Below are 19,682 nucleotides of genomic sequence, written 5' to 3'. Positions count from 1 at the left end.
TAATCCATTTGATCCCTTGCTACAGGCAGAAATAAAAAAAAATCTGTAAACCTGTAGTAGTAAGACGCTTCAAAGTGTGGTCCGGCAACTCAGCGTGCGGGCTGGAGCGTGCGGGCTGCGACCAGGGTTTCCTGGAGCGTGCGGGCTGCGACCAGGGCTTCCTGGAGCGTGCGGGCTGCGACCAGGGCTTCCTGGAGCGGGCGGGGCTGCGACCAGGGCTTCCTGGAGCGGGCGGGCTGCGACCAGGGCTTCCTGGAGCGGGCGGGCTGCGACCAGGGCTTCCTGGAGCGTGCGGGCTGCGACCAGGGTTTCCTGGAGCGGGCGGGGCTGCGACCAGGGCTTCCTGGAGCGGGCGGGCTGCGACCAGGGCTTCCTGGAGCGGGCGGGGGCCAGAGGCCGGCAAAACAACCTGGACGAGTACACGGAGACTGTGACGTCATTTGTCAGCTTCTGTGAGGAGGCGTGTGCCCCCTCCCTCCCTCCCGCTCCAGGACAGTCTACAACGACGACGAGCCCCTGGTTTTACAGCCCAGCTGAGCGACAGCTGAGGGGTCGGGAAGGAGAAGGCCAGACGTGGTGGTGGTGGGCACAAGGCCAGTTTTTTAAGGAGGCCACGACGTACAGATTCGAGAGAGCAGTGAAGGAGGCGAAACGGCGCTTCTCGGGGGGAAACGGCAGCTGCAGTTCTCCGAGGGGAACTCCTCCTCCGTCTGGAAAGGACTCAAAAACTGTCACAGAAAGAGAGGTGAACCGCCCTGTTCAAGAGTCAAAACCCCCGGAAGGACAGCCGGTCCTGACTCTATTTCACCCGCCACCCTGAAGCACTGCGCCGACCAGCTGTCCCCAGTGTTCACTAACGTCTTCAACGCCTCACTGGAGCCGTGTCGGGTCCCAGCGTGTGTTTTAAGGCCTCGACCATCATCCCCCCCCTGTCCCCAAGAAGGCCAAGGTCACAGGCCTTAAAGGGGAACTATCTTATAAATGGCCTTTTTGAGTGTTTAGCATTGTTTTCTAGCTATGTGAACTTATATTAATATGATCTATGTCTCTAATTCTCATATTGGCGCATTCTTCCAATTCTCCTCTCACAATATTCACCCTCACTGAACTGAGTCATTTGAAAATGTGATGATTTGTGATGTCAGAGAGACTCAGCTGCATGATAATGTTGAGATACAAGATGAGCTGCACACAGTGGTTTAGGAGCCCAGGCTCAAAACAGCTCGAGATCTTGAGGTAGAAAAATGCTGTTTTTGAGGACTTGATTAGAAATACAAAACAATGAATAAAAAAAATATATATATTACAGAGGTGTTCCATAGACTCACAGGAATTGTGTAAAAGTGCCCAAATAGTGAAAGAAATAGTAAAATAGTTCCCCTTTAATGACTACAGACCTGCTAGGGCTGGACCTCTGGACTTGAACTTTGTGCTGCACTGTATCCATGTCCCCCACCACTGCACTTTACTGTCTTATTGTTGTCTCACTCTCACTGTTCTGTCCTGTTTTGCACTTATTTATTTATTATTATTATTATTATTATTATTATTATTATTATTATTATTATTATTATTATTATTATTATTATTATTATTATTATTATTATTATTATGTTTATTCCTATTTGTGAAAGAAATCATGCACTGCAATGTCGAATCACGTTCCATTTTTTATCAACTTTTTCTCCCCATTTTCTATTTTTCTCCCATCCCAATTTCGTATCGTCCAATTCTCCCCTCCCCTGTCTCGAACGCTGCTAGACCATGCCTCCCACTGGTCGGCTGCAGTGAGGACCAAGCCTTGCATCACCTCTCCCCTCCGGTACACGAGGAGGCAGCCTGTCGCATCTTTCCACCTGAACAGCGCGATCTCTCAGCGGCGAGGAGTAACGCGTGGGAGGCTCACGCTGCCCCCGATACTTCCTGATTCTGCTGTACAGGCGCACCAACCGACCTGTAGGAGTCGCTGTCCACAGCGTCCGATCCCCACCCACCGGCTTTCCCACCCCCTAACACTTGCCAATTGCGTTAGTATGAACGACCAGCCAAGCCGGAAGCAACGGCGAGAGCTGGGCTCGACCCCAGCGTCTCCTGCGTTGGTGGCGAGCGCCTTGCCCACTGCGCCACTTAGCCGCCTGTGAATAAAGTAATCTGAATCTGAATGTGAAATTAGGAGGGGGTGGGTGGGTGGGTGGGAGGGGCAGGTAGCTGGTCCAGTGAACTTGACTTTCAGTAGCTTGTCACACAAAAGATCAATTTACGCCTCCTGCTCAGACCGTGAGAGGCCTGTTGCGTGATGAACGGATCTTGGATCCAGTTGTCCAAATTGCTCTCTCTCTTTCGGGAAAATAGTTCCGAAATTGTTCAATGTGGCAACAGATGATGGGCTTCAGATCATTGTTTGCAACATTCTGTTCCTCCAAAAAGCCATCGAGCCGAGTAAATACTATTAGATTCTGCCTTTCTTTTGCCAGCGGTTGGAACACACGGCCAACGGGCACCCCGCTTCTGACAACAAACCTATCCATTGCGTGCGTGCAGGTTACAATACCTGTCCTAAATTAATCAAATCAGCTTTATACGATGCTTGGCCTGGAAAGTCTCCCCCCCCCCCCCCCCCCCCCCCCCCCCCGGAAGTGCTTTAGTCACGAGACCGTGCCGATCACAAACATCTGATATACACCTACCCACCTTCAAAACCGCTCGGAAAAAAAGAGCACCTGCGGGAGGCTGCAATTCGAAAAATGGCCCCCGTAAATGTCCAAACCCCGCCCTCCCTATGCTTGCACCTTGCACCCCACCCACCCCCTCCCAATGTACAGTCTCCTCCCCCTCGTATGTATACTTCTGTTAGGATCTCTGTTTAACTCATTCAGAGCCACGCCCTTATGACCATATTAGCGTGCCAACACTGAAGTCAATGGGAGGACGGGGAAATTTGCTAACGCTTAAACTATATCTTAAATTATGGCGCTGGGTCTGATACACCCGTCGCTTATCAATGACTTGCTTGCAGTCAACATGTACGAAACGGGGTATATGTTTTGGAGATGTCTAGTAATTCCAGAGAAATTCCGCGATAATAGCTCTTTAGTGGAATACACAAAACACGTTGTCATTTCTCGGCTGATTTATGAATAGTTTTCAAATAAACGCTAGATTATCGATAGTATATGTGTACTTATGCACGCTGGTGAGGCGGGCTGAAAAATCGATTATCCATGCCGTGGTCAGCGCTAACGTTACGCACACACACACACACACACACACACACACACACACACGCTGCGATGGCGGAGAAGAAAACATCTGATTAACCCAAAACTGGTCAAATAGAGTCCTTACCTCACATCAGATGTTCTGCAAAAAGATGAATCCAATTCCTGATCGCCATTCCAAATGTTGATCGCCTTTATTGATCCAACGTTATAGCACCAAAACACATAATCGACGCTGCTCCGAGCCTCCCCAGTGAATGTGGTAACAGCTACTGCTTGCCCGAGAAGGGAAACCCCGGGACCGGAGTTTTTTTTCTGATGCACAGTCCCACCCAATGCAATACAATGATGTGCAATACCATCCGGGAGACGATAGGCGGTGGTATTTGCCCTTTTCGAGCTCAGACCCATTCCCAATGATAACGTCAGGCTGGATGGATGAAAAATGAATGGATATTGCTAATAAAAGAAATAACGATTAAAACCCGAGTTTTCTCTGGTTTTCTCGGGTCTTGGCACTCAACGCATGGCGAGTTAACCCGACTAATCTCGTGGTTGGCACTGAATTGGTTAACAGTACTGTATCGTGGATGTCACAAATGTAACAGTACTGTATATCTGTATGTCATGTATGTCATAAATGTCATGATATATCTGTATGTTGTGTATGTCATAAATGTCATTATGAATTGAAAATGGGGGACCCTGATGTAAACACGACGAAAGTCTTTCTCTGGTCTGCATCCCCTTAACAATTGTGTGTATTGAGCCGTACTGTATTGTACCCATTCTGCAATCTGTTAATAAAGTTTTCAATCAATCAATCAATTGACTCACAAAAGACCAGACGTGGCCTCCGCGATTATAAATGCGCAGGATGTAGTGAGATGTGTATTGGAATACTGTGTGTCGGCCTCCATTGATGAAGGGGCGAGACATGGCAAATTCACACAGCTGCCATGTGGAAAACACGATCTGAGTTGGGCTCGTCGGTTTTTCTCTTGATTTTCTCACCTACCCGCGACCTTTGGGTCGCAACCCGTAGTTTGAGAACCGCTGCCTTAAACTAACCATAACCTTAACCACACTGTTACCTTAAACGAACCATAACCCTAACCACACTGTTACCTTAAACTAACCATAACCCTAACCACACTGTTACCTTAAACTAACCATAACCCTAACCACATTTTTACCTTAAACTAACCATAACCCATAACACCCCGACTCTGGAACTCCCTCCCTCAGTCCATCAGAGACTCCCCTACACTCTCCACCTTCAAAGCTCGCCTCAAAACCCACCTGTTCTCCCTTGCCTTCAACCCCCCCCCCCCCCCCCCCCCCCTCCCCTCCAACCTGATTGATGTCTGTCTCCTGTCGCTCTGTCTTTTTGTGCTGTCATGCTGCCTCCCCCTGTTTCCCCCATGGTCTCATGTTCCTTTTGTTTTGTTTCTTTGTTTTTGTTTCTTTGTTTTTACTTTGCTCCCGACTACTGTCAACGACTTCGGGTCATTGAGAAGCGCTATATAAATTAAATTAATTATTATTATTATTTATAACCCTAACCACATTTTTACCTTAAACTAACCATAACCATAAGTCAACCAGTCAGCCAGTCAGTCAGTCAGTCAGTCAGTCAGTCAGTCAGTCAGTCAGTCAGTCAGTCAGACAGTCAGTCAGTCAGTCAGTCAGTCAGTCAGTATTGAAATGATTCGACTACACTTCTCAAGTAGACAAACAAAACAACCAAACAAAACGCTCTCCTGTCTCTCCTCTCTCCTCTCCTCTCTCCTGTCTCTCCTCTCTCCTCTCCTCTCTCCTCTCTCTCTCCTCTCCTCTCTCCTGTCTCTCCTCTCCTCTCCTCTCTCCTCTCCTGTCTCTCCTCTCTCCTCTCCTCTCTCCTGTCTCTCCTGTCTCTCCTCTCTCCTGTCTCTCCTCTCCTCTCCTCTCTCCTGTCTCTCCTCTCTCCTCTCCTCTCTCCTGTCTCTCCTCTCCTGTCTCTCCTCTCTCCTCTCCTGTCTCTCCTCTCTCCTGTCTCTCCTCTCTCCTCTCCTCTCTCCTGTCTCTCCTCTCTCCTGTCTCTCCTCTCTCCTGTCTCTCCTCTCTCCTCTCCTCTCCTCTCTCCTCTCCTCTCTCCTGTCTCTCCTCTCCTCTCTCCTGTCTCTCCTCTCTCCTGTCTCTCCTCTCCTCTCTCCTGTCTCTCCTCTCTCCTGTCTCTCCTCTCTCCTCTCCTCTCTCCTGTCTCTCCTCTCTCCTCTCTCCTCTCCTCCTCTCCTGTCTCTCCTCTCTCCTCTCCTCTCTCCTGTCTCTCCTCTCTCCTGTCTCTCCTCTCCTCTCTCGTGTCTCTCCTCCCACCAGGATCAACACCATCATGGACTCCGACAGGGTGCTGGTGATGCATGCTGGGAAGGTGGTGGAGTTCGACACGCCCGCCGCTCTGCTCCAATCGGACGACTCCGTCTTCCGCAGGCTGGTTGGGGGCGGAGCCATGGGAGAGTGACAGGGCCATGGGAGAGACGTCGAGAGGAGGGAACTCTAGGGAATACCGACGGGAATGACGGCGGGAATCGTGGCCAGAGGCGTCGTTCCCATGGAAGGACCGCGCTGAATGTCATCATATGTTACTTCTTAACTTTACTTCTTGAACCCTTGTGGCCGATGACCTGGACCTTGTCTATGGGTGTGCGACATGTGCGTAAAATCAGTCATTTCACAAAGAGATATCAACGTGTCACAAGCCCGTTATTGGAGCTTCTAATGACCAATACGCTGTCGTAATCAGAGACTCCATAGGGAGGTGTAGTCTGACGTCGCTTTGGACCGGCGCCCGCGAGGTCCACCCGTATGGGGATTTATCATTGTATAAATGTAAATCATGTAAATGATGTAAATGTAAATCATTGGGAAAATGGATTATCGGCTATTGTAACAATTCTGCCTCATGGAACATTGAAACGCTTTCCATTTTTGCACAAAACGAGTTCCCTTCTATCGCTAACATTATTGTTTTTAAAGCATTTTTTGGTTGAAATAAAATGCGGCGATTTCTTTCCTTTACGATTAATTGCGAATATTTTCTCACGTTGAGCCATAGATTGTGGATGAATACGCACACAGAAGGGTACGCCGTGCAAATGTTGATGCTTTATTTGTTTTAAACGAGACGATTTAGAAACGGGCAATGGGGGAAATACGTTGCGTTTTCAAGATGGTGGACCGGCCGGAAACAGCAATTATGATATAACCGCTAACGTCACGGTGCCCAAATGCGGCCACTCTTAGGCTGCGGTTACACCTTTCGTATCATCTTCGTATTGTTTTCATATGCGTATCGCCGCGACGTCGTGCGCCTCGAGTCACACTTTCGTTTTTTTTTCGTTTTGTCACCCGAGCACACTGATGTAGTACACTGCCAAAGCAGTAGGTGGCAGTAGGTGGCAAACATGAAGGCAATTTCAACCAATCAGAACGAATGTGCCAATACACTTCCTGGAAGCTCCAGCAAAGAAAATAATGTCAATAAGGCAGGCGCCTATGCCGCGCCACCATCTTGCCTATTTACTCAATGCAGCCATTCTTTTTCAGCAAAGCCTAATAAAAGTGCAATAAACAAAACGGATACATTCACTGTGTGTTCTGCCTGTCATTTGTTGATGAAACAAAACTAACATCAACACAAGTGACCACCAAGAGCGGATAGTTTAGTCTAAAAAACGATCGGTAGCATTGTTAGCTGCATGCTAACGTCAATGGAGTATGCCATTATAACAATATAGCATTGTGGCTAGAAGCTAACGTTAGCTCACGCTACTTAGCCAGCACCAAAACTGATGATATCGCGAGCTATCAGTAGTTAGATAACATTAGAGACAACGCTGTGTGTATTAAACAAAGGTGAATAGATGACTGGGCCATTTTGTTTAATGGTTGTTAAGTTGAAAGAGGAGCTCTGAGCTAACATGGTCTGAATCCTGATAGCTCACGTTAGCCAGCTGCTCATGCAATCGGTAATGTTAGCAGAATGAATGGATGTAAACTTTATTTAACATATTGCATATGTCCTTATAACAATAACTTGACAACACATGGTAGCTGAAGCTATTTGGGACACGGAGCTAATGAGCTATGTCCCAAACACACACACTGTTGTCACCGGAAGGGCATGCGATGGTATCTACTGCGCATGGGCGTTTTCGCAACAACGGCTAGCGTGCTGACTACACGCTGTTGTCGATTCGTTTTTTTTGCGTATCTCCAAACGCAAACACAATTTTGCGTTTCAGCCGTATCCACAAAAAAACGCCAAAAAACGCATTTCTGTGTAGATAGGACATCAAACGTCGTCAAAAACGTATAAAAAAACGCCAGGAATACACTAGTCTAACCATAGCCTTATTGTCTGGGACCAAATACGGCCACGCCCCACTCCCAGCAAAAAGTGGAAATCTCTAGAATGGGTTTGGGGCGCCGCTGTATACGGAAGTGGCTCTCAAGGTGACGATTAGACGACACTTTTTTGTCGTCAGTAGATGGCAGCATTGGTTTAAAATTAAAAGGCTGAAAATGTTGAGAACTACAACACTGCATTTCCCAAGAGCGTTAGCGACAGGTCGCAGGTCACCGGGATGTGTCTATATTCTCCGACGTGATCTGAACAGCGGTAAACTATTACTGCGACCTCGGTATAGCGACCGAGAATGGCCAACTAATTATCTTAACAGAAGTGCGCTGGTAGCGTTACATGTGTTGTCTAAAGGGGGACATATGGTACAATTTGAGATTCTAACGATAATCGGCATATAAAGGACAAGATAGAGCATCGTTAATTTGTAAGAAACCTCAATGAAAACGGCGCAGGGTGCTATTGTTATGAAAATGTGATAGAATCCTATGAAAATGTGGACGCACTTGGCCTACGTTCCGTTACACCTCCCTATCATGTCTGTATGTCAAGCGGAGTTCTCCTCTAACCGGCGGCTGCGGGGTTGGAGTCGCGCTCGGCTGACCCCAGGTCTGTGTTTTGGAGTCCTTCCCCTCCTGCTAGCGCCCCCACAGCGCCAGGTCGCGCTCGGCTGACCCCAGGTCTGTGTTTTGGAGTCCTTCCCCTCCTGCTAGCGCCCCCACAGCGCCAGGTCACGCTCGGCTGACCCCAGGTCTGTGTTTTGGAGTCCTTCCCCTCCTGCTAGCGCCCCCACAGCGCCAGGTCGCGCTCGACTGACCCCAGGTCTGTTTTGGCAGCTGACCTCTTTATGACATGGAAGCAGGTCGGCGTGATCAGGTGGCTCTACGAGCTGTTCTATTCAATTAAATAAATAAATATATTTGATTTGTAATGCGCTTTATAATTGTGGAGCAAATCACAAAGCGCTACAATTAAAAGAACATAAAAACTAGCAAGAGTAAAGGAAGAAGGAATACAGAATAGGCAAAGACTAAAGCTAGCCAGGAGTCAAAACGACACTAGAACTAGTAGCAGAGTAAGAGAAACGTAGAATAAATAAAACTGGTCAAAGAACATAAAATGTGTGGAGCAAAACATTTGATAGAAATCAACAGAAGGCTCTTATTAAAAAGATGAGTTTTGAGGCCCTTCTTGAAAGCATCCACAGTCTGTGGTGCTCTCAGGCGGTCGGGGAGAGCGATCCACAGTCTGGGAGCGGAGGAGCAAAACGCCTGATCTCCCACGGTGCAGAGTTTGGTCCCTGGGGCGCTGGAGGATAGGTGTGATGTGGTGGTATCTCCACACTCCCATCAGGATCCTGGCAGCGCTGTTTTTGGATACATTTTGTAGCCTTTGGATGTTCTTGCTAGGGATCCCGATGAGGAGTGCGTTGCAGTAGTCCAGCCTGGAGGAGACAAAAGCGCGGATGAGCTTTTCGGCTCCTAAGGTGGTAGAAGGAGTTTTTGTACTACCTTTATGTTTCTAAACTAGGTGTCAACTTTCTATTTCGATACTACCCTTATTACCAGGTTAGGTTTCTAACCTAGTGGACCGAGCGTTCACATTTTATTTGACTACTTTTAAGTAGGTTATGTTTCTAATCAATGTTTCTAACTTCTTGCTTTATTTTATTTTGCCTCTTATTAAAACTCGAGACACTTTTGTTGTAAACGGGGACAAAGACGGAGCAAAGAAGAAAACACGTGGTCTTTTTTTAAGCCATGGGAATTTGTGTCATTGGAATAACGGACAACGTGATTTGAAGGGCTGAATTCCCAGAAAATTACGGACTGTAACGTCCTCCGACAGCCAATCATCAAATCAAAGAGTATTTAACACTTTGATCGCCATGGTTAAATTCATAATTTACCATCCCTAGCCAGCTCTATTTGTCTATGGAGAAGTTGCCCTTCTTTGCAGGGCTATAACTTTTTAAATTCTATTGCTAAATTGACATTATTATGGCCCATTCAATGTCCTATATCTATTGTTCAGGGTGTAGCAACATTATACTTTTTCATTCACATATTCATACTAAAATACGGTCTAAAGTATAAGTATGTTTTTATCGTTTTCTGCAGCTTTCTCCAGAACTTGATTTATAGCCCCAAATGCATTATATTGATGATCAAATACAGTTTGGTAGCGATCGGTGCCAGATAAAAAATTTCAACTGGAGGTACTTCTAGAAGTTACTACGTATGATCTGATGTTGACCGGATGGGCGGGGGGTCGTTTATAATTCCGTGGGCAACGTTATATCATTCATCTAGTGTGGGTCATATGATCATCAGAGCAGTTTATATCGAACACGGTAATAATAAACGCTGAAACTTACCCCAGTCTCCTCGGGCCGTTGGGCGATCAGCTTGGAGTAGACAGTTTTCTATTATGGGATGTTGATCTAGATGAACCATTTCCAGGTTGTATAATACTATATACGTCCAAATAACGTTGTTTATTGAGTTAGGGCGAGCGATTGATTATCCAGTGTGTCGAGATGGAGTCCTGCTAACGATCGCGAGTGCCCGGACGAAATATGGGTGAGCACTTCCTGTTTGGCGCGTCACTTCCTGTTGGGCGATCTGCCGATCGGCCACCAGATGGCGCTCTTGAACCGTTAGAGAGTTGAGTGGAGCTCAGCAGTATATCTCAGGTCCCCGGAGGAGAAATATGATTTTGATATCAAAGACGTGTTACGGCGTCTTCGGCAGAATGAGCATGGCGGGCAATGACGAGTTTCGGCGATTAAAGTGTTAAAGGCGATATAGATACATTTTCTATGTAGAGTAATCATTAAAAAACATAATACACCCACAGAGATTTTAGAAAGGTGCAGAGTTAAAAGTATTGCTTTCCCCCCCCCAAAAAAGTATTGATTAATTAATTTATCATTTAACAAAATGAATGTTGTTGTTTACATGTTGCATGTATCCCCTCCTTACTTCTCATTTCCCCCGCGTGGAATGCACCTGATTGGATAAACGACATGCTGGTGCTCTAGTGCGACATCTAGTGGCTGAATGTTATCTATAGCACCTTTAACACTGGTATGGTAGTAATATGCTCTGGTGACCAATAATATGACAAGATGGGTCAGTAGGAAGTCCATTTGGAGACAATCGACCACACCATCTATCGTTGTTCTGCGTGAAAGACTTGAATACTTTACAAACGGCTAAACCCTGGCTAGTGGAGACGAGGCCACAGCACGGCTAAACCCTGGCTAGTGGAGACGAGGCCACGGCACGGCTAAACCCTGGCTAGTGGAGACAAGGCCACAGCACGGTTAAACCCTGGCTAGTGGAGACGAGGCCACGGCACGGCTAAACCCTGGCTAGTGGAGACGAGGCCACAGCACGGCTAAACCCTGGCTAGTGGAGACAAGGCCACAGCACGGCTAAACCCTGGCTAGTGGAGACGAGGCCACAGCACGGCTAAACCCTGGCTAGTGGAGACAAGGCCACAGCACGGCTAAACCCTGGCTAGTGGAGACAAGGCCACAGCACGGCTAAACCCTGGCTAGTGGAGACAAGGCCACAGCACGGCTAAACCCTGGCTAGTGGAGACGAGGCCACAGCACGGCTAAACCCTGGCTAGTGGAGACGAGGCCACAGCACGGCTAAACCCTGGCTAGTGGAGACGAGGCCACGGCACGGATAAACCCTGGCTAGTGGAGACGAGGCCACAGCACGGCTAAACCCTGGCTAGTGGAGACAAGACCACAGCACAGCTAAACCCTGGCTAGTGGAGACAAGGCCACAGCACAGCTAAACCCTGGCTAGTGGAGACGAGGCCACGGCACGGCTAAACCCTGGCTAGTGGAGACAAGGCCACAGCACGGCTAAACCCTGGCTAGTGGAGACAAGGCCACAGCACGGCTAAACCCTGGCTAGTGGAGACGAGGCGTAAGACACCGCGTCCAACATCAAGTCCCTTCACGCTGAAGGATTTCCGACATGAAGGGACGTTTATCTACGTTCAAATCCAATAAAAATAAATGATAATAATAATGAATTGATTTGAATGGGTTGATTGCTGTCGTTACAATACATGCAATGTTGTCATAATGTAAGGACTGGAAGCCATAGTGTCTCTGCTATATACTGTATATGTGATGTGAGGAAGTGTAATACGTGTATAAATACTGTGAGATGACGTCTCAGGGACTGTTTTCCACGATCGGTCAACAACAACACCAGTAACACTGTATTACATGTAGGTGTGAGATGATCCACAATAAATTGGCTTCAAAGCTTTTCTATATGATTTGTTTGGCTGTGATTATCTGTTTATTGACTGTTATTTTATGTACATACTAAGAAAATTAAACCTGCTACTGCTACCACCCCCTACTGCCTCAGTTCAAGAATCAAGAGGTTTATTTGTCACATACACACCAGGGCATACAGTGAAATGCGGGTGGTCATGCCCGCATTGATTGTGCAAAATACAATAATAAAATAGAATAAAATAGGCATAGACATTTTTTTATAGATAAAACACAAGATATGCATGGTAAAAAAAATATATACTTGCTAGGTTCCTGATAAACTGGTTCTTATATACACTACTATGCAATATACAATTTACAATATTAACCTGTTAAGCTTGCTTTTTTGTATCATAAATCCGTCAATAGAGACCGTATTGGATCCCCAATTATCATATATTGGGGTATCATTGGAAACTCATTGGCTACAACCCTGTGCAAAGATTTTCGAGATCGCCAAATGATTGACGGAGCTAGAGCCCCGGGAGTCGGGGGTGGTAATGTGTACTTTTGCGTACTTTGGGGCACGCCTCACATATCGGCATGTAACTCGAGAACCGCTGAACGGATTTTGTCACCTGAAAGGGCAATTGACAGGCAACAAATAGGGCTTTAATTATATCTATATATTGTATTAAAAGAAATGCACACCCGAGCCACTAGAGGTCGGCAAAGTGGCATTGCGAATCGTCCACATGGGGGCCCTTGGATGTTAACACATTAACTGCCACGGAGTTTCAGCATCTTATACCACTCTCTGCCAGCACTGTAAGTCGATTGATTGATTGATTGAAAAGTTTATTAACAGATTGCAGAATGGGTACAGTACAGTACAGCTCAATACATACAATTGTTAAGGGGATGCAGACCAGAGAAAGACTTTCGTCTTGTTTACATCAGGGTCCCCCATTTTCAATTCATCATAACATATATGACATACAGATAGACAGTACTGCTACATCTATACATTTATGACATATCAGATTTGCAAATACAGTACTGTTTGTGATACAAAAGTGTCCAGAAAAAGAGTGTATATACATTTGGCGTAGAAACTGTACATTGGAGGAGGTTGGGTGGGTGGGTGAGGGCTGTACATTGGAGGTGGGGGGGGGGGGGGGGGGGGGGGGGTTGGGTAGGGGACACACACACATTTTACACTGTACATTGGAATACTGACAAAGCCTTACTTGGTCATTTACTGTATAACTAGGTTAGGACATTTGTAGGGGCCAGTTTTGAATTGCAGTCTCACGTAGGTGTTTTTTGAGAGTGTTTTTGAAAGTGGGTAGGGATTCACATTCCTTTACAGCTTTAGGTAGGGCGTTCCACATTGATGTGGCATAATTGCGAAACGTGTTTAGTCCCTTGTTTGAGCCGAATCTGGGTTTTACATGATTTGTGGAGCTCCCTCTGGTGTTGTGATCGTGGTATTCACTGACCTTTGGGAAGTATTTTGACATGTACATGGGTACCTTGGTCACGTAGTGTATCTTGTAGACCAGGCCCATTGCAAGTTGCTGTACTCTGTCGTCTACTCTAAGCCATCCTAGGTTGTCAAAGTGGGCAGGGGTGAGGTGGGTTCTAGGAGTCAGGTCAAGCAGTAGTCTGACTAGCTTGTTTTGAGATGTTTGTAATTTGTTTTTTAGTGCCTTTGATGTGCTTTGGTACCATGAGGTGCAAGCATAGTCGTAGTACCCTTGAATGAGTGCTCCTGCTAGAGTCTTCAGGGTATTCTTGTTTACCAGAGAGGAGATCCGGTACAAGAATCGCGTTCGTTGGTTGACTTTTTTTATTACATTGGATGCCATTTTGTCACAGGAAAGATTAGCCTCTAGGATGGAACCCAGGTAGGTAATTTCATCTTTCCTTGTGATAATATTGTCACCCACTGTAACCGAGAAGCCGTCGGTCTTGCTGAGTTTGTTATTTGAACCGAAGAGAATGGACTCTGTTTTGCCCATGTGTAATGATAGTTTGCTGTCGGCGAGCCATATGCAGATTTTGCCTAGTTCCGAGCTGAGGGCTTTTTCAACCTGTAAATTGTTCTTGTCAGAGACCAGCAGGGCTGAGTCGTCTGCAAACAGGAACAAGTTGCAGTCACAAGCTGACGACATGTCATTTGCATAAATTAGGAATAGTAGCGGTCCTAGTATGCTTCCTTGTGGAACACCACAGCTCTAAGAGGAGGATGTCTATGGAGATGTTCACCTTCTTTGCAGGGCTATAACTTTTTAAATTGTATTGCTAAATTGACATTACTATGGCCCATTCAACATCGATTATCTATCGTTCAGGATGTAGGAACGTTTAACTTTTTCATTCATACGAAAATACCGTCTAGAGTATAAATATGTTTTTATCGTTTTCTGCAGTATTTCATAGAACGTGAGATATATGCATAAATGCATATATTAGATTATCAAATGCAGTTTGATACCGATCCACGCTATATTAAAAATTTCAACTGTACATGGTCCTAAACGTTATGACTGATCATGCGCGGGTGAACGGAGGGGGGGGGGGTCGTTTATAATTCCGTGATCGTTGTTAAATGATTTATGTAGTATGGGTGATATATAGACCAGAGCAGTTTGCATCGATAACAACAAACAGAAACGCTGAAACTCATGGCATCCTCCTCTTAGCGTTGGGTGATGATACTGGAGCAAACAGATCCCAGTTATGTGATGTGGATCGAGGCGATCCATTTCCGGTTTGTATAATACTAATACATGCCCAAATCATGTAGATTATTGAGTTATGGCAACGATCCATATCCACGGTGTGTGTCTTGAGTCCCGCGACGATAAACGAGTGGCCGGACCGATTTAGGGGACGGACCGAGCTCCAACGGGCATATCCGGTTTGGCAACTCGCCGATCAGCCACCAGGTGGCAGTATTGAAGCGTTGCAGAGTTGTGCCGGCTCACACAGCATCAGACAAGCTTCCGTGACTGAAATATGAATACCATGTCGAAAATATGATCAAAAGAACGTCGTACGCCGTGATCTGGCAGAATTCGCATGAACTTGAAACCCGTTTTACGACGTGAATGGCGCACAAAGTGTTAAGAGGTTAATGTTTTTTTTATTTATTTTTTTGTAGCCAAGAGTAAAGACCACAACCGTATCAAAACAGTAGTCAAAGTGTATATTTTCATTTTTACCGATGTTTTATAAGATTTATCGAAAAAATGCTAATTATATCTCTTTTATCGTAAAACCGCAAGGAAATGACTAAATCCAGATTCAACCCTGCCATTGGAAAGAGGAGCATTTTCCCTATCCATAGATGTATGATTTGGCCATAATAAGGTCAAGTTCAAGGTCAAATATGAATCGGTGCACGTGAGCGGCGCGGGGAGCGGAGCGGGCGGTTTTGACGTGATCGAGGAGTGGGTTTTAAAATGGGTCGGCGCGACGTCCGGAGCGAGAGTTCTCCTCCGCTCCAATCCACTCCAGGCCGCTCACAGTGGTTTAACACTGATGTAATATACATGTAGTACAATGCCAAAGCAACAGATGGCGATGTACAAACATGAAGGCCATTTTCAACCAATGAGAAGGGTGAACCTGTGATATCCTGTTCAGGCTTTGTCACTCACATCCTGTTAGAAAAAGTTTTGACGCCATTGTTGTTGTCGTTAGCTTACATGCTAACGTTAATGGCAGCGACCATAGCATTGTGGCTAGGCTAGCTATCATCGCTTAACACTTTGAGCGCCACGCCGGGTTTTCCTTTTTACCCCCTGAATGCCACCATCGGCGCCAATGTTAACGTTAATATCGCCTAATCTATGTTTTAAATTATGGCTATGTGTCTAATCTGCCCATCGCATTATCAAAGACTATTTTCCAGTCAGTGCTGTCAAGGCAGATTGTTTTTTTATCGCGTCATTTCCGTTTCAGATCATTTAGAAAAGCACCCGTTTTCAGATAAAAAAACAGCCCATTCTGGAGCATTCTATGAAAATCGTCTTTTACTGGAATATTCCACAACGTTGATATTCGTCGGCCTTTTTATGAATCGTTTTCAAATAAACGCTAGATAATCAATATTATACGTGCACGCAAGCACATTCGGGCCGCGCACGGATAATCGCCCCGTTGATTTCCTCTCGGACTTTTACAGTGAAACCGAAAGAGGACATTTCACAAAACAGCTTATAACTTCATCAAAATTAGTCTGATTATCCTAACACTGATAACATAGAGTCCTTACCTGACATCAGATGGTATCCAACTGGTATATTCCAATTCCTGATCACCATTCGAAGAAATCGATAAGTGTATGGATCCAACGCGATACAGTAGAACTCCATGATCAGTGGGGCTCAGACGCTCCAGAATGAACTGTGGTAACCCCGGCTGGATCAGTGGACTGGAAAATGTGGAGTACCGGATTTTTTTCCCCATCCATTTTCATTGAGTCCATTCCAAAATCCCTTATGTCATCTAAAAAACGATAGGGGGCGCTTTTTTCCACATATGCTCTCCGGCGGAGCTCGTGTATACTCGGGTAGGCTCGCGTGATGCAATATGATTTCAGATCGCTAAAAAAAAAAAAATTCCGAGAAATCTCGTGAGTGGCTTTCAACCACGTAAAAATAAACCCGAGATATCTCGTGTGTGGCAGTTAAAGTGTTAATAGAGCTAGTGAATGGATAAACAACGTTATTTAACATTGCAGAATGGGTACAATTACAATGCGGCTCAATACAAACAATTGTTAAGGGGCCCAGGGGGTGTAGACTGTTGTAGTTTGAGCTAATTTACACCATGCTAAATTTTTTTTTTTAAATCTGCCGAGCGATGTGGCGCGGGGAGCGGGGAGCGCTCGATTCAAGGTGAGCGGTGAGCGAGCGGAGAGCGACTTGGGGGCGGGGTCAACATGAGCGATTAGCGGAGCGGACCAAGCTTTAAAGAGCGAAGAGCGGATTTCTCGCCCGCGCCGATCCGCTCACGTGGCCTGATATGAATTCATAATTAAAATTGATTATCATTTATTACTGTATCTACAAATCCTTCTGTTTAATCATCTTCCCTTTATTCATTTGCTTAGATTTTTTTTACACTTGATCTCAATAAGGTGGTGAATGAGCTCAGTGAGCGAAATATCTTACCCCGCAGATTTAACATGGTGTTATTCACAGTCAAAGATGCAAAAATAAATCATAATTTATATTCTCCTTTTCTTCATTACAATTTACTCAAGCCTAGTAGCAGACAATATTTCTGAAACTGGAAATACATACCCCCAGGTCCCTAGATGTATCTATGTTCCAGTTTTATCTACTGTAGAGCTTAATACACTCTGTACCAATCACGAATACCACCAAACCGGTTGTGTGGCAAAAAAGGAATCTTGTATCTTGTTGTATCTTTTTTTTTTTTATCTACTTTTTCTCCCATTTTCTATTTTTCTCCCATCCCAATTTCGTATCGTCCAATTCTACCCTCTCCTGTCTCGAACGCTGTTAGGCCATGCCTCCCACTGGCCGGCTGCAATGTGGACCAAGCCTTACATCACGTGTCCCCTCCGGTACACGAGGAGGCAGCCGTCGCATCTTTTCACCTGCACAGCGCGATCTCTCAGCGTCGGGGGTCTGCGTCGCTTCCTGATTCTACTGCACCAACCGACCTGTGTGACCTGTGTGATCCTCCAATCACAACTGTCGCTTACCTCGGACGAGGTAAGCGACAGTTGTGATTGGAGGATCAAGAAAAGAGGTCAGGGTTTGAGATAGGTCCATTGTATTAGTATGAACGACCAGCCAAGCTGATAGCAATGTGGAGAGCTGGGCTAGAACCCAGCGTCTCCTGCATTGGTGGTGAGCGCCTTGCCCACTGCACCACCTAGCCGCCCCTGTATCTTGTAGTACCAGGATCTGTGTGGCTCATCTGTCTCTAGATTTGACCACACTTGGCTCGAGATCCTTTCGACGACAACCTGTTTGACTGTGTTTTGTTCACCAGTGGGTTTGTCTTGACAGCTTGTTAATCTGATCCACTCAGAGAATAAATCGGTGCTTTTATTTTTAAGGGAGTTGTCGTCGCCACACCTGTCCAGGTACACGTTATGTAATAAGGACTCTGTGAATGGGACGCATTGAGTCCACTGTATTGTTTCATTATGCCCCACATCTCTCACACACACACACACACACACACACACACACACACACACACACACACACACACAGTGAGTCAGGTGTCCTTCCCAGTGCGTCATGATAAATACCGTGGCTCTGTTGATGCATGACAGACAGACAGACAGAGAGAGAGACATACAGACAGAGAGAGAGACAGACAGAGAGAGAGAGACAGACAGAGAGAGAGAGACATACAGAGAGAGAGACAGACAGAGAGACAGACAGACAGACAGAGAGAGAGACATACAGACAGAGAGAGAGACAGACAGAGAGAGAGAGACAGACAGAGAGAGAGAGACATACAGAGAGAGAGACAGACAGAGAGACAGACAGACAGAGAGAGACATACAGACAGAGAGAGAGCGACACAGAGAGACAGACAGACAGAGAGAGAGACAGACAGACAGAGAGAGAGAGACATACAGACAGAGAGAGACAGACAGCGACAGAGAAATACAGACAGAGAGAGAGCGACACAGAGAGACAGACAGACAGAGAGAGAGACAGACAGAGAGAGAGACATACAGACAGAGAGAGAGCGACACAGAGAGACAGACAGACAGAGAGAGACATACAGACAGAGAGAGACAGACAGAGAGAGAAATACAGACAGACAGAGAGAGACATACAGAGAGAGAGACAGACAGAGAGAGAGACAGACAGAGAGACAGACAGAGAGAGAGACAGACAGAGAGAGAGACATACAGACAGAGAGAGAGCGACACAGAGAGACAGACAGACAGAGAGAGACATACAGACAGCGAGAGACAGACAGAGAGAGAAATACAGACAGACAGAGAGAGACATACAGAGAGAGAGACAGACAGAGAGAGAGACAGACAGAGAGAGAGACACAGAGAGACAGACAGAGAGAGAGACAGAGAGAGAGAGAGAGACATACAGACAGAGAGAGACAGACAGACAGAGAGAGAAATACAGACAGAGAGAGAGCGACACAGAGAGACAGACAGACAGAGAGAGAGACAGACAGAGAGAGAGACATACAGACAGAGAGAGCGACACAGAGAGACAGACAGAGAGAGAGAGACATACAGACAGAGAGAGACAGACAGAGAGAGAGAAATACAGAGAGACAAACAGAGAGAGAGACAGACAGAGAGAGAGAGACACAGAGAGACAGACAGAGAGAGAGACAGACAGAGAGAGAGAGACATACAGACAGAGAGAGACAGACAGAGAGAGAGAAATACAGACAGAGAGAGAGCGACACAGAGAGACAGACAGACAGAGAGAGACATACAGACAGAGAGAGACAGACAGAGAGAGAGAAATACAGACAGACAGAGAGAGACATACAGAGAGAGAGACAGACAGAGAGAGAGAGAGACATACAGAGAGAGAGACAAACAGAGAGAGAGACACAGAGAGACATACAAGAGAGAGAGACAGACAGAGAGAGAGAGACATACAGACAGAGAGAGACAGACAGAGACAGAGAAATACAGACAGAGAGAGAGCGACACAGAGAGACAGACAGAGAGAGAGACAGACAGAGAGAGAGATATACAGAGAGAGAGCGACACAGACAGACAGACAGACAGACAGAGAGAGAGAGACAGACAGACCGCTCCCTA

The 19,682-nt window shown here is 46.1% G+C and overlaps 1 protein-coding gene across 1 annotated transcript in view; it reads left to right on the top strand.

The window, feature by feature from the left end:
* The window catches only part of abcc10 (ATP-binding cassette, sub-family C (CFTR/MRP), member 10), a 93,612-nt gene extending 86,452 nt beyond the window's left edge, over window positions 1–7,160 (top strand). Inside the window, 1 exon segment of the mRNA XM_084319444.1 lies at window positions 5,577–7,160. Within this exon segment, the coding sequence (XP_084175570.1) occupies window positions 5,577–5,718 (142 nt within the window). The 3' untranslated portion in view covers window positions 5,719–7,160.
* Window positions 7,161–19,682: the final 12,522 nt, after the last annotated feature.

Source organism: Notolepis coatsorum (genome assembly GCF_963971535.1).
Source record: "Notolepis coatsorum genome assembly, chromosome: 7".
Lineage (NCBI taxonomy): Eukaryota > Metazoa > Chordata > Actinopteri > Aulopiformes > Paralepididae > Notolepis > Notolepis coatsorum.
This window is presented reverse-complemented; position numbering and strand designations above follow the sequence as displayed.